General features: G+C 41.5%; 1 protein-coding gene across 3 annotated transcripts in view; it reads left to right on the plus strand.

The window, feature by feature from the left end:
• Positions 1 to 1976: 1976 nt before the first annotated feature.
• Positions 1977 to 21080, plus strand: part of SYT9 (synaptotagmin 9) — an 88902-nt gene continuing 69798 nt past the window's right edge. For all 3 annotated transcript variants that reach the window (XM_056850956.1, XM_056850955.1, XM_056850957.1), the window contains exon 1: positions 1977 to 2134. In XM_056850956.1, the coding sequence (XP_056706934.1) occupies positions 1987 to 2134 (148 nt within the window). In that variant the 5' untranslated portion in view covers positions 1977 to 1986. The remainder of the gene's footprint in view (positions 2135 to 21080) is intronic.

A 21080-nucleotide genomic window follows, 5' to 3' on the forward strand; every position in this document is an offset into this window, starting at 1 on the left:
TGCAAATTGAAGGCTGTGGCTTCCTTTATTGAGTCAATCCACCTCTTATTGGGTCTTCCTCTTTTCCTGCTGCCCTCAACTTTTCCTAGCATGACTGTCTTTTCCAGTGACTCTTGTCGTCTCATGACGTGACCAAAATACGACAGCCTCAGTTTAGTCATTTTAGCTTCTAGGGTCAGTTCAGGCTTGATTTGATCTAGAACCCACTGATTTGTTCTTTTAGCAGTCCACGGTATCCGTAACACTCTCCTCCAACACCACATTTCAAAGGAGTCTATTTTCTTCCTATCAGCTTTCTTCACTGTCCAGCTTTCACACCCATACATAGTAATAGGGAATATGATGGCATGAATTAATCTAGTCTGGGTGGCCAGTGACACATCCTTACGCTTCAAAATCTTTTCTAGCTCCTTCATGGCTGCCCTTCCCAGTCTCAACCTCCTTCTGATTTCTTGGCTGCAGTGTCCCTTTTGGTTGACGGTGGAGTCAAGGAACAGAAAGCCTTGAACCATTTCGATTTCCTCCTCGTCAACCTTACAGTTGTGTTATTCTCCTGCAGTCATTACTTTTGTGTTCTTGATGTTCAGCTGTAGTCCTGCCTTTGGCACTTTCTCTTTTAACTTTCAGCAGTACGAAGCATGACTTGTTGTATAAACCCCCTGGGGTTCCCTGCCCCGAACAAAAAAGTCCTAGCGGTCACAAAAAGGTTGGGAACCACTGCCCTAGAGGCTGGCACCCCTAACCATCACCTTGGGGGAAAGTTATAAACCCATAATAAATTAATATTTTCAATTAAAAGTTCTCTATTATAAAAATATATATATATTAAAACATTCTTCTAAGTTTAATGTTGAACTCACCGGTACGATTAAAGTTTATTTTCAAGTTCTCGGAATTTTTATTTTGGACCTTGGGGTCCCTGCCCCGAACCAAAAAGTCCTAGCGGTCAAAAAAAAGGTTGGGAACCACTGCCCTAGAGGCTGGCACCCCTAACCATCACCTTGGGGGAAAGTTTTGTCCAAGAAAGGCCGAAAGACGAGAGGAGGCCCATTTGAGGACGACACCCCCAGCAGGGGCTTTGGGAGGCCAATTCCCCAATTAACTCTGACCAATTAACTCTGACCGTGAAAGCCTTCGACAACATCTCCTGCAGTCATTACTTTTGTTTTCCTGATGTTCAGCTGTAGTCCTGCCTTTGGCACTTTCTCTTTGAACTTTCAGCAGCACGAAGCATGACTTGCTGTAGAAACCCCCTAGAGGCTGGCACCCCTAGCCATCACCTTGGGGGAAAGTTGTAAACCCATAATAAATTAATATTTTCAATTAAAAGTTCTCTATTATATATATATATATATATATATATATATATATATATATATATATATATATATATATATATACACACATATATTCAAATATTATTCTAAGTTTAATGTTTAACTAACCGTGCCGATTCAAGTTTATTTTCAAATTCTCGGAATTTCTATTTTGAACCTTGGGGTCCCTGCGCCGAACCAAAAAGTCCTAGCGGTCCAAAAAAGGTTGGGAACCACTGCCCTAGAGGCTGGCACCCCTAACCATCACCTTGGGGGAAAGATTTGTCCAAGAAAGGGCGAAAGACGAGAGGAGCCCCATTCGAGGACGACACCCCCAGCGAGGGCTTTGGGAGGGGCCGGGCGGCAGCGCCCCTTCCCCCCCCCACCGGCGCCGCTGCAGTGCGCGCGTCCGCCACTAGGGAGCGCCGCTGAGGCGGCGTGGGGAAGCTGGGCGAAGGCGCTGGGCCGCCGCGCGGTGGGCGGCCGGCGCGCAACTGGTGTCGGGCTGTGCCTGCCTGCCTGCCTGCCTGCCTGCCTGCCGGGGGGGGAGGAGAAGGCGCCCTGGCCGCCGCTCCCAAGCCTGCCGGCGGCTCTCCGGGCGCTGGGGCGTCGGCGGCCGGCGAGGAGGCGCGCCTGAGCTGCGCTCCGCTCCCGAGGATGCTGGGGGGCGATGCCTGGCGGCAGGGAGGACGCGGTTTGCCAGCGAGCGCTGCAGCTGCTGGCCGAGCTCTGCTCCGTCGGGGCGGTGGAGGACGAGCGCTGCCTGGAGTTCAACTACTACCTGCGGGACAGCGCCAGGCCCCGGCTCGCCCACGCCGGTAAGGGGCGGCCGGAGCGGAGGGCAGGAGAACTTGGCGCCTTTTGCGCACGGGGAGGTTTCGCCTTGGGCTGGAGGCGCGCTTCCCCCCCCGCCCCCAATCTGGAGTCTCCAAGCAAAATGGGGCGAGAATGGATTTTACAGCATGAATTAACGAGTCATAGAAACTAGTTTTAGTCATATTATATTGTTGTGTTATACTGTTTAGGCACTTCTTCGGAAGTCGGGTGAAGGGTCGCTTTTTGAGGTGGGTGGGGGGGGAAGGGGTGTCTTTTTTGAATTTTATAATCAAGCGGTCGCGAATGTCATAATTAGGATCGATAGACAGCCTTCGGTGTTTTGCGCTTTCTTTTTGTATTTTTTTTAATGTTGATTTCATTGTGGGTTTTTTTTGGTTCTTGCGGGTTATCCGGGCTGTGTCACCGTGGTCTTGGTGACACAGCCCGGATAACCCACAAGGACCGATGAACTCTGACCGTGAAAGCCTTCGACAATGTTTTCATTGTATTTGTTTGTTTTTTATGTTTTGTTTTAAAAATTAATAATAATAAATTAATAATAGGTGCCCCATCAATATCACCCAAAACCTGTCCCCCGAACCCCTAATGAAAGCACCAGGTTTGAGGTCTAATCTGAACCACCCATTGATTTCCATCCGGTCCGGCTCTCAACAAGGGGGGAATCCCCCCCAGGGGGATTTTAGGATTCCAGAGGGGGAATTGGGACCACTGTTCATCAAAGTGTGATGTCGTGTCGATTATGTACAATCTGTAAATTTGCCATTTATTTTTAATTTAATCTGGGGCATTCAATAAATTCGACATTTATCTTGGGAAGGGGGGAATTGTATTCTGAACAATGGCGAAAGGGGGGAATGGAGCAAAAAAGGTTGAGAACCACTGAACTACAAAGAAAGCCGTCCTGCCTCCCCCCCCCCCCCCCGTTCGAATAGCATCTTGCTGGTCGTCTTTAAAAAAATATTTCAGAGAAGTGTATTTCAACTTTACATGCTTGGGATGTGGGCATGGATTATGAATCTTCTGTGTTTAAACTTGATGTGAAAAGAAAGTCTGTTGACATTAATTAAGACATTAACTACATTCCTATTCTGCTTTTACCTGCTGCTCAAAGCAGTTTTCTATAAAATAAGTCAATTATAAACATCAATTATCTCTCCCTCCCAACTTACATCCCAGTTCTGTGCATGTTTACTCAGAGGTTTATGCTGGCCATGGGCTTGCAGCTGTAAGGTGTTGTCTGAACTATTTTTAGATCCTGTCTGATCTCCCGTTGCCATCCTAAGACTTCTGCATGTGCATGCTTCACAGGTAAACACCACTGTGGGAACCAAATAAAGACAGTAGTGCAACCTGGGAACAAAAGTGGGTCAGGAATGGATGGTGCATTTTACTGTCTCGAGGCACAGTGGTGGTGTTTTTCAAAGTAACATAAAGAACTAGAGAATGGAGCTCTTACTGTAAGGGTTTGTGTACTCTCTGTCTCTCACAGACACGTAGAGAATCAAATCAATGCACTGGGGTAAAAATGTTACATAGTCCTTCGGTGTTTCCACTACTATTCTAAGCAGATATGTTAATGTTACTAGACAACATGCCTTGGATTCCATTAGGACCAAACTGATTACAGGAATCAACTGGCAGGAGGTCTTGTGCTCTTTAAAGTGTGTTTCCTGAGTAAAACAGGATTGTATTGAAACTGCTTCAGCAGGAAGAATAGAGGACAGTGCTAAATTTTGTTAGTTCTGGTCCTTTCAATGGATTGTACTTAAGAAGTTATTTGCTTCCTCAGTTGCAACGCAGCAGTCAGTTGTGGTAAATTCGTTTGGTAAAAAGATCAGGAACTAAAACACATTGCACATGCTGAATTGTTAAACTGATGGTTTCTTTTCCTTCTTGAAATACATCTTTGGATGTGATCCTTATCAATAATGTGCTGTTGGGCCCCAGGGTGGTGTGGATTGGATTTTGCAACAGATGAGCTTTTAAGTTACCATCTTACGTCTTGTAGTAGCATTTTTAATACAGTGACATGGTGTGTTTCCTCCTTGTGATCTTCTATCAAAGCTACTGTGTATCCTAGCCTTTGGTGCTGATTATGGATGTTGTCTTCAGCATAGCATCTTTGGTTTCTTATCTTTTGATAGTGTTCCCATCCCTTAAGGAAGCACTTCAGTCAAAAAGTTACATAGCTTATATTCTACTTTCTAAACAGACATTAAAACACATTTTAGCCCTGAAATTCTAGAATCAGTTGTTCTGTAAGAACATAAGAAAAGCCATGCTGGATCAGACCAAGACCCATCAAGTCCAGCAGTCTGTTCATACAGTGCCTCTAGCCAACCAGGTGCCTCTAAGAAGCCCACAAACAAGATGACTGTTCCACAGCATCTATCATAATAGGCTTGCTTCTCTGATACTGGACAGAATAGGTATGCATCAACACTAGAATCCATTTTGACTAGTAGCCATAGATAGCCCTATTCTCCATGAACATGTCCACTCTCCTCTTAAAACCTTCCAAGTTGGCAGCCATCATCACATCCTGGGGCAGGATGAATTCTTGATTCTTCGGCCAGCTGATAAGGGTGGGGGTTTGGTGATTTTGGACAAAACATCTTATCATCAGGAGAATTACCGTCAACTCTCTGATCCTTCCTTCTACAAAAAGATTAAGGGCGATCCTGCACCCACTGTAGTCACATTGATCATGCTCTGTCATATTTTAGAAAAGTTTGGAACTCTGTGAAATCCTCCCGGTGCGGTTTCTGCTACCTTGAAGCAGTGGGTAAGCTAACTATGTCAGTTTCATGCTTTTTAAACTTACCTTGAATGTGGTGATGTATGTATTCTCTCAACTCGGGTTTTGATTTCAGGATAGTCATGTTGCTTATTGTTATCAATTTTAGATGCACACAGCACCCGAATGGGATTAATTTATTTGTGATGGTCTTCTTAAATATCGTTGGTTCAGCAAACCTATGAACATATTCGAAATGCGTCTTTGCTACCCAACTTTGCTACCCAACCTTGCAATTGACTTTGAACTTTTGCTTTTGACCTTCTTCGTGATCATATGTAATTTACCATTCTGGAATTTCCACCTTGCCTGTGTAAATATTACCTTGCCTGTGTAAATAGTATTAGCCCTATTGGCTGCAATGAATGTTTAGCATATTTTTGCTTTCTTTGTTTTTTTCTTTTGGTTCTTAAGCCCTGAGAGGCATATTGTGTGAAATGAACACTTGTCTTTTAGGTTTGGTTATATAAATGAACATAATTTACTAGTAAGAGCATTGCTTTTCTTCTTAATTTTCATTCTGTATTCACTGAGCCACGCGCTGCCGCCTCTCCCTAGTTTCTACTATTTCAGCGTAGGTTTACATATTTCTCCAACCTCCAGGTGCTAGCTGGAGATCACCTGCTATTATAACTGATCTCCAGCTGATAGAGATCAGTTCACCTGGAGAAAATGGCTGCTTTGGCAATTGGACTCTATGGCTTTGAAGTCCCTCCCCTCCCCAAACCCTGCCCTCCTCACGCGCCGCCCCAAAAACCTCCTGCTGGTGGCAAAGAGGGACCTGGCAACCCTAGGAAAAATGCCTGTTGTAGACAGTTGCATATTACCGTGCCCCTTCCGTATCTGGCATTCGTGATACTAAAGGTGTGAGTACCTGTGTTACTGAGCAGAGTTGCTGGCATTGGCACAGCTATAGCATCACCCTTCCTGTGAAAAATGGAACATGTTTGTTTTGCTATGCTGCCTGTCCAGCAGATCCTTCACTGGTGTAATCCTCAGCTTTTTTGTTGTTGTTGTTTCCTTGATACAAATAAGAAGCTTTTCTGGAGCTAAAGTAATACCCTTGTATTCTGGGCTACAGAAACCATCTTATTTATGTTATATCCTTTTGGGGGGGGGGTTTAAATCCTGGTATTTAATCTGTTGTGTTTCTTGTTTGGAAAGAGCCATATTTAATTAAAAAAAATAGTAGGCCTGGAAGGGGATAGTAACATGCAAGCTGGGTCTTATTGGGAGTATCAGAAGGTGTACAAATCTTAGAAATGATAAATAGAGGATGTGATCTGGCCAGCATTATGCAATTAATAACTGTTCAGAGGACCTATATTGCAGATAGGGATAGATGCTCGTTCCTATCTGCATGAACAATGACAACAAAAAAGAATGGAAAGGAATAACATAGTCTACACTTTGCAGGACTGATGGGGCTCACATGCTTTTGTATCTGGTCTTCATTGATAATCAGTTAGGTACATTCTGCCCAGTTCACAATTCAGTTTTGGATACCTTGTATGCAACTGATGGTTGGATGGGGTTATCCAGCTACAAGATCTATGCATGCAGCGCCAGTTTGCATTTCATAGACCCTAATCCAGGAAGGGGACCCATGTGCAAAAGCCCACTTTCATGCACAGGCCTCTTCCTGTGACTATTGACTGAGATTTAGTTTACTGATTGAGGCATACATTCAGCACAATTGAGTGTTTATCAAAATAGTGCTTTTTTTGAAATGAAATACATTTATGTTTCAAGTGGGAAAAAAGCCCTGTTATTTTCGGTTCCATTATATTATGTTATATATATATCCATTATATTTTTCTAACAGAGTGGTTCCTCAGTGGAACAGGCTTCCTCGGGAGGTGATAAGTGCTCCTTCCCTGGAGGTTTTTAAGCAGAGGCTAGATGGCCATCTGTCAGCAATGCTGATTCTATGAACTTAGGCTGTTCATGAGAGGGAGGGCATCTTGGCCATCTTCTGGGCATGGAGTAGGGGGTCACTGGGGGTGTGTGGGGAGGTAGTTGTGAAATTCCTGCATTGTGCAGGGGGTTGGACTAGATGACCCTGGTGGTCCCTTCCAACTCTGTGATTCCATGATTCTACGTCTGGAATGACTGTGTACAAATATTTGAGCCCTGTACTTTCCCCTTGCTTTTCTGTGCTGATGTATTGTAGGAGTGAGGCAGATCAAAAGGAATTGTCTTGCAGTCTGCTTTTCTGGTTATGAAGTCGATTGTCTTATCCTAATTGTCTCATTCTAATTGGGGAACACTGTATTGAGTTTACAGAAGAGGAAGATAGCTCTCAGTGTGGCTCAGCAGAAACCCATCAATAGCAGACAGGCCAAAGATAGCTTGATTTATTCAGGCAAGCACTGTCATTGAGTTATTAGTACAAGGCAGTTAATGGGCTCTGAAGAATTTCTCTTCAAGTTTTCGAGGACTGGTGGTAACAGCATGGATCCAACTAAGAACCCTCCCCCCCATTAGTGTTGTTAGCTTGACATCAGTGTTAGTAATAATTTAACTTAACTCAGGTAAAACTGTTTGCTTTACAGAATTTGGTCATTATGGTGGGGAAAGTCTCTAGATGTATATAAGATGATGCATATTTTAGGATAATAAAAGAAAGGAAGAGCAAGTGTTGATTTACCACTATACATGTAGCAAACAGTGGGCACACAGTTATGGCTAGTGTAAAGACAGGGCTGGTATAATGAGTTGTGTTCAGATACCCCAGGAGCCCCATGGCGCAGAGTGTTAAGCTGCAGTACTGCAGTCAAAAGCTCTGCTCATGACCTGAGTTCGATCACGACAGAAGTCGGTTTCAGGTAGCCGGCTCAAGGTTCACGCAGCCTTCCATCCTTCCAAGGTCGGTAAAATGAGTACCCAACTTGCTGGGGGTAAAGGGAAGATGACTGGGGAAGGCACTGGCAAACCACCCCGCAAACAAAGTCTGCCTTGGAAACGTCGGGATGTGACGTCACCCCATGGGTCAGGAATGATCCAGTGCTTGCACAGGGGACCTTTACCTTTACCTTTTACAGTTACCCCAGCTCGGTAATGATTTCTGCAAATTTGGAGAACTGTTGGGTTCTTCTGTGAGCAGGTAAAAAAGAACCCTTTGCCTATTAGCAGAGCTGATCTGCAAATCTGTTTCCAAGTGTAGTTGGAGACCGCCTGTCTCTCTATGATAGGCGGTCTGTTCTCTTTGACCGGTAACTGCAACTTTATACTGGAATGATGTATAGCTGCATCACAATGTGTGTTCAGATGGACATCAGTGTGTGTGCAGATGGACATCAACTTCCTCCCATGGTCTTAATAGTGTACAGCACTCTGTTATATGAGTCCCTGAAAGAACTTCTGTTCAGTTTTGAATACAGAAGAAGAGTTGGTTTTTAAATGCCAACTTTCTCTACCACTTAAGAAAGAATCAAACCAGCGTACAATCACCTTCCCTTCCTCTCCCCACAACAGACACCCTGTGAGGTAGGTGGGGCTGAGAGACTGTTACTAGCCCAAGGTCACCCAGCTGGCTTCATGTGTTGGAGTGGGGAAACCAACCCGGTTCACCAGATTAGCGTCTGCCGCTCATGTGCAGGAGTGGGGAATTCTCCAGATTAGAGTCCACCACTCTTAACCACTACACCACGCTGGCACCACTTACAACATACAGGAGATAGTATGCTGACCGTTTCCAAAGACATGTTATATGGGTGGAAGCATGCTTCCCTGCCAGGGACAATGGAGTGAGTCAACGACCTGCAGGGGTTTTCTTATTTTCTTCCTTTGATATCACTGGTGACATTACTTCCTCCCCATTTCTGTTAATTGTTTTAAGTAAAGTCAAGTATGATGAGAAGATGAACTGATTTTTTTCCCCTTATCTATACCTGGAAATGCCCATAACAACGGAGACTTTGAGATCCACTAGTTGAAAGTGAACATGTTTATAGTCATGTTAACTGATAAGGAGAACCAATATTAATGAGGAAGGTGGCAGAACATTTTTTGTTAGTGTTGCTCTGCTGTGGTGGTGCAAAACTTGTACAACAATAAATAGTATTTCTAAAGTGAACCTCCATTCTCAGATGGAGCCTTTCCAGTCAATTAGCTATTCACCTAAAGTTTAAAAAGACAGTTTCCATCCTTGACCTGCCTGATGCCTGGGTTCAAGGGGCAGGGATCTCTTCATACGCTCATAATTGTGCAGGAAGAGACCTTAAGAGTCTTGGACATCTTCTGGTACTGAAGCCAGATCTGCCAAGTATTCCTAGCAAATCAGCATGAATCATCTATGTTTCTCATAGTGAGAAAGCAAGAGAAATCAAATCACATAATTTTAAAGGAGCCTGTTGGTCTTTTAATTAGAGAAGAAGTTCAGACATATAAATAAATAGGCATATACCACCAGAAATGAGATATGTCTGCTGTGAAAAAGGGGTGTGTCTGCTGTGAAAAAGGCAAAATCCATGTTGGCCATAATTAGACAAGGATCTGCCCTTATACAAATCTATGGTGAGACCACACTTGGAATACTCTGTACAGTTCTAGTTACCACACCTACAAAAAGATATTGCAGAGCTTAAGAAGGTACAGAAAAGAGCAAGCAAAATGATGGGGGCGCTAGAGCAACTGCCCTATGAGGAGTGGTTAAAATGCTTAGAAAAAATGATGGTTAAGGGGAGACATGATAGAGGTCTATAAAGTTATGCATGATTTGGAGAGAGTGGACAGGGAGAAGCTTTTGTCCCTCTCATAATACTAGAAGCTGAAGAGTGAGAAATTGAAAACAGAGATGTCATTTTCAAAAGTATTCCCATAGCAAACGTTACTGGACTCTAGTTTTTAGAATGGCACCATACAAGTGGTCTTCTGTTCCTGTGTTAAAGTGAATGGGATTTGGAGGCGGATTTACTCATCTGTGAACATTTTCTTTAGTAATACATTTTCGAACCTTGCTTCAATTCCTTAGAGTAAAAAGCTTTGTACGCAGATTAACACTAGTAGTGTATAAATGTTTATAAGCACATAAATTAGAGTGTGTACATGTCAGTGGTATGTTACTCTAGGTGGCCAGAGGTAATGAAAATGGTAAACAGCTGTAGTCCATGCTTTTCATTCAAAAAGAGTGTTCAGATGCCTTCAGGGAGACTCTTCCCTGGAAAACAAGTAAGGATCTGACCCTAGGCACCGACCATAAAAAATTCATAAAGGTTATTGGAAACTGTTATGAAGCTCCAAATAGGATGAAAAGAGAGATCAGGAACTACTTATGCAAATAAAAATGGTAAATAAAAAAGGCCAGACTATTAATCATGGTGAATTTCATTAGTGCCACACTGAGTAGAATAATGACACAGTAGATATCAAATAAAGCTTTCTGTTCTTTGTTACCATGCTGGGCTGTACATTTTTGAAACCTGAAAAATAGGCTTCCTCTACTTATTGGTTTTTTTAAAAAAAGCTTCTGCTAGATTAAAAGGTAAGTAGGAACTGATGGTTTACAAGAAGAGACCATTTCTGGATCATATAAGCAGAAGGAGTGCAAAGTCACTTTGATCGTATGTGCAAGTTAAGGGCAGATGCTTACAGGCTTACATCCACGCTTGGAGTCTTTCATTGATTTACTTATCCACATCTTTTCTTCAAATCTTTTAAGACTGTGAGGTAGGATTCAAAACACTGTTGGAAATCACTTGCTCCTATCTAGAGACTCATCCCTAAATAGGAAGTAGGTAGTGTTGTTACTGTACAGTGAGGAAGACGTACTCTGCACATGTGCAGAGTTGTTGCAGTATCAGCATTCAGAGAATTGATTATTCTTGGCACGGATTTATTTAAATCCTCTCAGAGACCATATTTTTTTCTGTACTGAGTGGTTATGGGCTTGATAATATTTCCCCCCCTAAAACTTTTGGCCTTCTGTAGTAAAGCTGTTGTGAAAAGGTTTAAACCTTCTGCATTATGCCTCTTCAGTCCTTTAACCCTAATTTTTGTGCACAGTGAGACAGGAGAGTAGAAGCAATTGTTCATTAATGAGGAAAAGGAATTTTGTGCGTGCTCGGAAGATGAATTTTTTTCATACTGGTAAGTTACAGCAAGATGAGTTACTGTAATTGTAATTAATAATTAAAACCAGATACTAGTTCTGAGTCCTGATCTTTCTGCCCCCTGTCCCGTGGTCCTTTCTATGCCCAGTGCAAATTTCCCATTGAAAACAAATGAGGCAACCCCTCCTTTCCAGGCATTCCAGTTTTCTTTCAGTGTTCTCACGCCTGTGGACATAAAAGAAGTCAGTAAGAAACAAGAAAAAAGCAAAGTGCCCAGGCAGAAAAGGTTGCAGGACACTAGGGATGCCAACCTCCAGGTGGTAGCTGGCGATCTCCCGCTATTATAACTGATCTCCAGGCAACAGAGATGTTCACCTGGAGAAAATGGCCTCTTTGGAAGGTAGACTGTATGGCATTATACCTCACTGAAATCCCTCATCTCCCCAAATCCCACCCTTCCTCAGACTCCCAACCGCCAGAGCTGGCAATTTCCCAACCCAGAGCTGGCACCCCTATAGGACACAGCAAATAAGAATGAAAAGGGTTAGAGGTATACTTTTCTTTTTAAAGGAAAGCTGGGAACTCACCGGTGGGTGGAACATATTTCTGGGAGTTATCCCTCCCCCCATAGGAATCAGCCTGACTCCTGTTAATAGACCGTGGTTTACTGTAAGCAGAATACCAGTAGTAACTCTGGAGTTGTGAGTTTTATAGATATCTGTTGTGTGGTGTAGGACTAGCAGCTCTTGATTTATTTGAAATACTCTTTCCCCTTAGATAGGGCCAGTAGTAGAATTGGGGTAGAACTTGGTCAGTCATGGGTGGTGAGTAAAGAGGGTGGGATTGATGGTAAAATAAATTGTTGTTATGCCAACTTTGAAGTTTACTGGGTTTTCACAGTATGCTAGTTACTCGTTGCAATGGATGAATTCCCCCTTTTCTGTGTAAGTTTGTGAGGATCTTAGCTGACCAAAAATGATATTCTTTCAGGATGGGGAGGCCATATAAGCATCCAGGATCTGACACTTAGATGGCTATAAGAATAGCACACAATCCCCAAAGTACTAAAACACTCATGAACCTGGGGATCATTGGTCTAGACTACTTAGAGGAAACAAGCCTCCCATTTTCTGATTGGTCAACACATGAAGCCGTCTTATACTATGTCAGACCATTGGTCCATCAAGTTTAGTATTGTCCATACTGACTGGCAGCAACTCTTCAGGGTTTTAGGTTGAGATCTTTCACGTGACCTAATATGTGTTCCTTCTAACTGGAGATGCCAGGGAATGAACCTGGGTCCTTCTGCATGCAAGCCAGAGGCTCTAACCCTGAGCCAGAGCCCTTCACTTTTCTTGGCAGTGCTTGTAAATTGAGTAGGGCTTTGTCAAGGATTATACTGAGCACCACCTGGCTGGATGTGGGAAAGTAGTCACAAACGTCAAAGCCCACCAAGAAAATTCAAGGTTGTTATGCAGAGGTAGGCAATAGCAAACCACCCCTGAACGTCTCTTGCCTTGAAAACCCTATAGGGTTGCCATAAGTTGGCTGCAACTTGATGACACTTTCCACCACCAGAGCTAATTTTATTTGTCCCATGCCTTTACCTATGGTGGAAAGGGAAATTCCTTTAAAAACCCTTTAAAATATTGATATTTGTGGGGGGAGGGGGAGAACATTTAAAAGATTTGCTTAAATTGATTTAGATTAAATATTTATTTTTCTTTCTCTTTAAATGTTTATATTTTCTTTAATTTCTTTTTGCCATATTTTTGTTATATGCTTATGGTTTAAAAGAACAACCTGTGACTAAGTCCCCAACAAATGTAAAGTTATCTAAAATAAAGCAGCCTTCTCTTTTAAATGGTGCTTTAATTCTTAAAGTAGGAGCATATATAATATTTCATCCTTGGATAACTCAAAAGTGGCTCAACTGATTTTGGTCTAACATTTTTGTAAAAGCATAGTTCTTAAAGATTAATTTAAGCATGACAAATTTTAGCCACAGGGGAAGAACATTTATAAAACCAAGATCGAGTGGAGAAATATAGGTGGAATAACTCTTTTAGGTTTTAGTACAGTTTGTAGCAAGCAAGTTAATTGTGAAATTACTCATTCTGGGGCATAAACTAACATTTTCAATAATCCAACAGAGGGCAGATTGAATCTGGGTAAGTAATGTAACTGTTCTAATTTGGTAGCATTTTATCTCCAGTTTGTGCAGCTAAAATGATTCTGAGACAGCAACAATCTACCAGCAAATAAAGCTGCAATCCTAAAAGCACTTAATTGGGATGAGACTAAGCTCTCACTGGAAGTGATGTCATCACATTGCCGGTGACGTGGGGATGCTCGTCACTTCCAGTGCAAAGCAGAAGTTACGTTGACGCGTTGCCAGCAACAGAGGCCTAGACCTTACTTTGCTGCTGGTAAATTCCCCCATCCCCTGCCGATTGCCAGGGTGTACCTGACAACCCTATGTGAGGTGGAGCCAATGGCTATACAGTTATTTTTAATTTGAACATTTTATTAAAATAGAATCAAGGGCCGTTCACAATTAAAGTGAATGGGGGGCGGAAATGAGGCACTGTACATCCCAGGTATTGTGGGCTCCTCAACGTAGCAAAGACAGTCATTTAACAGAACAACAACTAATTGTGTTGATAACAGTTTATATATATATTTTTAATTCAATTTTACGGTCCTTAGACCAAACATAAAATGTTTGCAGGTACATTGCCTTACCCAAACCGGCAGTATAAAACAATACCTTTTGGTTAAAACACTATACAAAATATTACTCTCTTTAAAAACTGGTCAACAATATAAAATTAAACAATCCACTCTACAACTTTTCATTTCCATTTAGATTTCCTATAATTAAATACTATTCTACAAAACCTGGCCACTAACATTGTTACCTGAGAAAATTAATCCTTAAGAAGGATGTTAACTCTAACAGATTCAGGATAACCAGTGCTCTTTCTTAAAAGAGGGCCAAGAATCTTCTCCCTGTCCTCCCTATAGTAACCGCACCTAAGAAGGACGTGTTCCAGTGTTTCTAGTTCACCGCTGTTGCAGGGACAGACTCCCCCCCCCTTTAAATTCATTCTTCTAGGAAACTTTCAGATGAAGGAAATAGTGTGTGGGTATCCTTGGAGATTGCTGAAGACCCAAGCTGCAATCTTTGTAGAGTTGTATCCCTGTCCTATAATTTTGAAAAGTATTTTTTTATTAAAGTATAAAGATTGTTAAATATATCTGCAATTTAAAAAAAACACATATGACTGACTCGGAGTGTCTTTAAGCCCAATATCTTATTAGTATGGCATTTTTTAAAAGCATTGGGAGGGTTAAGAAGCTGTACAATTTGATTCTAAAATTCATTCAACATGGTGGTTCCTGTACTGAAAGTGAAGGGGGGGAATTTTCACTCTTATACAAGAAATGCCCGCTACTTTCCTTTAATTTGAGATGCTATATATTGGCTTCAGCAAACATTAACTAAAAAGGAACAGGCTTATAGCCCTATTAGTGTCACTGGATAATGTTAAAGTACTTTAGGCGTAAATGTCAAATAACTCTGGCAACATAGGTGAATAGGATCTACAGGCTTTATGTGTGCAAGATTTGCCCTGTAAATTGCTAATGTACATAATGGTGTCAATGCAAATTTTAATAGTGTAAGTGTCTTGTACAGTTGCTGAGTATAAAATAAAACATTTCCATTAAAGCTAGGAATAAGGGTTCATAACTTCTGAGCAATGCCAGCTACTGAGAAGCAATAAAAGATAAGTCAACCCTTTTGAGAAGCTTCATTTGTTTCTTGGGCATATCTTCTTCCCTTCTGTGGGTCATTGTAAATTTTCTAAATAAACCATACCTCAGCTCTATCATGTTTTATGTGGTGGGCAAATCACTACCTCAGAGGTTCTCTGTCTGCAGGCATATAGAATACCTCCCAACTGTATGAGGCTGCTGAAAAAAACTACTGAAAAAATTGCTACATGAAAATAAATTTAGGGTGCAATTAAAACAGATACCAAGGATAGATTAATTGGCTAGTGGCAGCTTCAAGGATGGAGGTAAGATAGGACAGTCTTTCCATCTCAACTTCTCTGGGTACAGTAGAATCATAGAATCATAGAGTTGGAAGAGACCACCAGGGTCATCAAGTCCAACCCCCTGCACAATGCAGGGAATTCACAACTACCTTCCCACAACCCTAGTGACCTGAAGATGGCCAAGATGCCCCAGTACTGGTAGTTACATGAGAAGAGCTGCCATTCAGGAGTTCTGATCAGATTCTGAAAATCTGAAGATTTTTTTTTTAGCATCAAAGGCATTGCTCCTTGGTCCTTCTTTGTGTGTGATGAATTATTTGAGGGTAAATTTACACAAGGCAAAATTGCTTCACATTTGTTTTAAACATTTTCTGCTGCCTTTATACCTGATCAAGGTCTCCAAGGTGGCACACACAAAACATTAGAACAAACTATGTTAAAATTGTAAAATAATTCAACACAAACACATTTAAAAGCACATGTATTTCTTCCACTGTCAGCTGAATGAGTTAGATCTATAGATATGAATTCAGCCTGTAAAATAGCCTTTTATTAGCATGGGAGCCCCAAACTCTGTGTTAGATCCTGTAGAAGAACATGAAACAAAAATATGGTTTGCCAGTGGCGCAGGGCAACTGGAATGCCATTCCAAACGAGTTCTCAGCATTTATCAGAAATGCCAGATAATACAGCCAGGGCCAGATCTGGGGTGGGGGAGGCAAGGGGAGCAGCTGCCCTGGTTGGCAGACAGAGAGGGGGTGGCAGCAGACAGGTCAGAGGCTGCAGCTGCCACCCCACTGCTGCTGATCGCTGGAATCCTGGGCTATTCTCACTGCTCATCTATTGTATATCCCTGTACATTCTTTTAATAAATCTTATGCTTTGTGGTGTTCTTGGGTTTGGGGGCTTCAATCTGAATCCAGTACTTTAGCTCTTATTGGCTACAGCTATCAGAGTAACTGTTGTTGTTTTTTTGTTTTTTTGGGGGGGGGAACTCAGTTTGCAAGTGTCCTACCTTGCAGGGCTGACTTCTTGCTTTTAGACCAAGGAGGGCTGGAGACTTTGTCCATTGGTCTTTGGCTGGCAGGTTAGTTAAGGGGACTGGTGGTGCAGGTTATCTCAGGGGCTGTGAGAAGTCGTACCTCAGCCCTTTGTGGTTTTGTCTTTGACCAACCTGTCACCCTTAAGGACCTTAAAAGTCTGTGACACCCTGTTCTTTCTTTGTCTTACACATCCATTTGTGTGCTGTGTTTAGAATAAAAGGCAGTTTGTTTCAGACCATCTTGTGGCTCTTTTGAAAGCCGCTAAGTTATATCCATGGGTGGGCATCTAGGTAAATTAATTTATAATGTTCCTATTAATTATTCATCTTAAAATCTAAGGAAATGTCACAGGGAAATAACAATAGAAGTCAAAACGGAGGTCATTTCAGTGTTAATAGAGAGCAGGGATGTTTGTTTTTCTCAAAGCCTGCATTACAAATCAATTTAAAAATGGCCTCTTTATAAATCAAAATATAAAAACTTCTTGCCAAAACAGATGAAATAACATACATACACCTTAAAACTATCACTTCCAGGTAACATGAATCAAATGCAGTAAAACTACAGTTTTACCTTAATGAAATTATGAGAAACATTAACAAGATGCCCAAATGTTCAGTTCACAATGCTATAGTTAGTGAGAAATCCTAAGCAAGGGTACTCAGAAGTAAGTCATATTTTATTCATTGGGCTTAATCCCCGGAAAGCGTTCTTAGGATTGCAGCCCTATTGTTGATTTCAAAATAGCAATTTGTTGGGAGTAAGTTGCACTGAAAATCAGTGAAATTAATGGAGCTTCCTTCCAAGTTATTGGCAGGAACTCTGTTCCAGATTTCTAAGATGGTGGAGACCGGGGAACGGTGGTGGTGGAAAGTGCTGTCTAGTTGCAGCTGACCCATGGTGACCCCGTGGGTTTTTTGAGGCAAGAGACAAACAGACATAGTTTGCCATTGCCTGCCTCTGTGTAGCAACCCTTGGTGGGCTCCCATTAACTTAGCTTCTGAGATCTGATAGGGCAAGCTAAGCCATTTAAAAAAGGTAAAGGTTCCCTGTGCAAGCACCGGGTCATTCCTGACCCACGGGGTGACGTCACATCCCGATGTTTCCTAGGCAGACTTTGTTTACGGGGTGGTTGGCCAGTGCCTTCCCCAGTCATCTTCCCTTTACCCCCAGCGAGCTGGGTACTCATTTTACCGACCTCGGAAGGAAGGCTGAGTCAATCTTGAGCCGGCTACCTGAAACCAACTTCCGTTGGGATCGAACTCAGGTCGTGAGCAGAGCTTGGACTGCAATACTGCAGCTTACCACTCTGCGCCACGGGAAAGGGGGGAGGGTGCTTTGTGTGAGTACCACTGCTTTAGTCACTATGTAATATAAAAAAGTAATCACAACAAACACTGTAAAAATACATTCAATATTTCAATTCCATCCTAAATATGCCATGACCTCCACCTGTTGGATATATGTATTGTTATGTTTGTAGGATGGAGTGTTTATTATATATCTTTGTACCATTGTTATTTTATATCAGTGTCCTTTCTATGCCAATAAAGGTGTCTGAATCTGAATCTGTCATGACTTAAATGGCTTAGCTTGCCCTATCAGATCTCAGAAGCTAAGTTAATGGGAGCCCAGACAGATAGGAAAAGACCGTCATGATAGGAAAAGTTGAGGGCAGCAGGAAAAGAGGAAGACCCAACAAGAGATGGATTGACTCAATAAAGGAAGCCACAGCCTTCAATTTGCAAGATCTGAGCAAGGCTGTCAAAGATAGGACATTTTGGAGGACTTTCATTCATAGGGTCGCCATGAGTCGGAAGCGACTTGACGGCACTTAACACACACACAGACAGATAGGGCAAGCTAAGCCATTTAAGTCATGACATATTTAGAATGGAATTGAAATATTGCAGTGTATTTTTATAGTGTTTGTTGTGATTACATAGTGACTTAAGCAGTGGTACTCACGCAAAGCACCCTCCCCCCTTTCCTTTAAGAAAAGGAATTTGTGCCTTTGCCGTGCAGATATAGTACCTGAGCTGATTTAATTTACATTTATTGTTATGGCCATTGGCCAGCACAACTGATTTAATTGTTTTCAACAGCTGCTACTCAGTGTGTAGAGCTAATGCATTGGCCTGAACAATAATGATGTGTGACTTGGGGGTGGGTGGGATGGCAACCCTAAATGGCATTACTGGTTAGCAGCTGTAATCTGGAAGTCTTGGTATGGAGCTAAAGGCTATGTGCTTGGTGCTACAGTTCTGCCACCCTACTGAACATATGCTTGACTTTGTGATATGTGACAGTGTTGATCACCTGTGGGGGTGGGGGTGGGGAAAAGCAGTGCTGGCTGCATTAGTAGCCCCATTCCCCAAGTGTTACAGGCATTGCAAGAACATTGTACCTGCATTCCTGAATGTTGGGTAGAGTGCTTCCAATCTGGAATGTTTTCTTTCAATTGCCAGTGCAGGGCTATGTGTTGTTGTTGTTTTTGTCATTTCAGGTCTCTACTGCACGTTATATACTAAAATTATGGTATCCACCACTTAGACAAAATTATTTCTGTTTTATTACCTCTGTAGTTCATGTTAGGTGGGAAGATGTGCTCGTCATTTATGAGAGAATAAATGTTATATGTAGCCTTGAAATTTTTTTAGAATGCAGCTTGCTTTTTACACAAAGTGATTTTTCCCTTTATTAGAATTTTGCAGGGTTAATAGATAATAGCATTGTACGTACCTATGAAGATATACTTCCATTTCTAAACATATGCTTTTAAAACATCCATTTATTTAACCTGTGTGAACAGTGAGAGTAAAACCAATTCCAGCACATTTTCCCTCTCTCTGAAACTGGCCTGTCTTGTATTGTTCTGTGAACTTGCAGTTATTAGGATGTGAAAAACATATGGACATGCATGGGAATGTTTGTAGTTGTTGTTACATTCGTTGTTTAACTATCTGTGGGAAAATTCTATGTGCTGAAGCTTGCTTCTGAACATTCAGCATATATTCCACAGCAGCATAACTATTTTCAGCTTTAAGAGAAAAAGTTGACTGGTATGCTACCTACTTTCCCATGCTTTAATTTGATGCTATTAGTCCAGTGTTATCCTGGGCACAATGAACTAGTTCTGATTAATGCCCAGTAGCTCTGTGTAGTTTAAGGCAAGAGGAAGTTGAACTGTAACCCAAGTCCTCCCTGATTTACAGAAAACAGTTACAGAAAACAGATTTGATGCGGGTCTAGTACTATGTGGTAACTTGATCCCATAAATTTATAGAGAAGAAAATTTAAAATCCTGTAGGATTTTCATATACTGGGTTCATGCCTTCAGCTTTCTGGTTTTCTGGTTCTAGGATGTGACACTAAGAACCAGTTTTTTAAAAAGCTTCTTCAAGGGCTTGAATCAGAGAAATTGGAACTGTCCAGATGTTCTGCAGTCATTAAGGATACAGATGTGCTTACTTTTGGTTGTTTTATTCCTAAAAGTAATTAATTTTTTTTCATTTACCACTCTGGAGGCATTTTGTAATCTGAATCTTCTCAACGAAGCCCTACTTTCCCCCAGGTTTGGGTTCCTTGTTCCAAATTGCAGTTGTATTTCTGTCTAGTCTTTGGCCCCTTCTTGAACCTGACATTGTTGTAATACCTCATCTCCCTCCCAATCACAGATAGGGTTTGTTTGTTGTCTTGGTACAAAGCTATATTTTAAAACTTTCTATATTGCTGAGGATTTCAGCTGTATCCCTGGCATTAATTTAAGCTGTTTTGTGGCTTTATTTAGAACGAACAGATAGAGGCAGATTACTGTAGTTTAAAGCTGTACTTCGCTTTAATGTGGATCGTGTGACATTGTTTTCAAAGTGATGGGGGGGAAACAAGTGAGAGCAAAGCCCACAATCCTGATTCGCTGAGTTTTGGCAAGGGGCAGAGGGAGACTACTCTGAAAGGTGTTTTGTGAAGGGGAGTCTGCTGTTTTTTTAGATGTTTATATTTGGATTTCAGTTTATTCCTGATGAAATACTTATTGTCAGATCTGTTATGCTGATGTTTGAAGCAAATATTTTAGAAGAGGTTTGTGTTTGTTGTGTTCTTTCCCTAAAAGTAAGCATCTGTAACAGCTGGTTCTTTATACATTTGATTCTTGTGTTCACACTAAAACCTCAGCAGTATTTAATTGCTAAAGATGCTTAGCAGCATCTTGAGAATTCTGATTTTTTTAAAGCATGCACAAATATATCTAATATAATCTGTTTTACTTTATTCTCTGATAATCAAATCCAAATTTGGGGTTTATGGGACATGATTTATGGTTTGATTAAGTAAAAGGTTTTAATTCCATTCTACATTTCAAATTGTTGTCTAATTATAGCCGGCAGGACTGTTTCTCTTTCCAGAAACACATGTAGTGTTTTCTCAAGACCTATTATCTCACTGTTATGATTGATCTCTTTTCAGAAGCATTTGCTTTTCTTACCAGCTCAGCATCATCTGATAATTCTGTTAGTGAAGAATGCATCTTTCATTTTTTTTTTTAAAGTATTGGTCCTAATTAGAAGTGATTCAGCTGCCTGGTCATGGTGACACCTACAAAATTGAGCTATTTTCCAGCCTTGGTGGCAGGCGGCACTAGATTCCACACCACATTCTACATACTGCTCTCAGACTCTTTCAGACAGACTTGTGCATTTTTGTGCAGAGCCAGTCTTTGGTTTCAGGTCACCGATAAGTGTTCATCCCCTCTTTGATGTTTTAATGAAGATTTCAAAAGACATAATTAAATGCTTTGTCTGTCATGGTTTATAACTGCTTATTAAAACAAAGTAGCAATCAGTTCCCATTCTCAAAGCTCTTGTCTCGGCACAACATTGTTTCTGTCTGTATACCTGTTGTTTCTTTATGTGAAAATATGCAGTCTTATATCATTTTGCAGAGAAACGAATAGAGATTTAGGCATCTCGGTT

Source organism: Euleptes europaea, chromosome 6 (genome assembly GCF_029931775.1).
Source record: "Euleptes europaea isolate rEulEur1 chromosome 6, rEulEur1.hap1, whole genome shotgun sequence".
NCBI lineage: Eukaryota > Metazoa > Chordata > Lepidosauria > Squamata > Sphaerodactylidae > Euleptes > Euleptes europaea.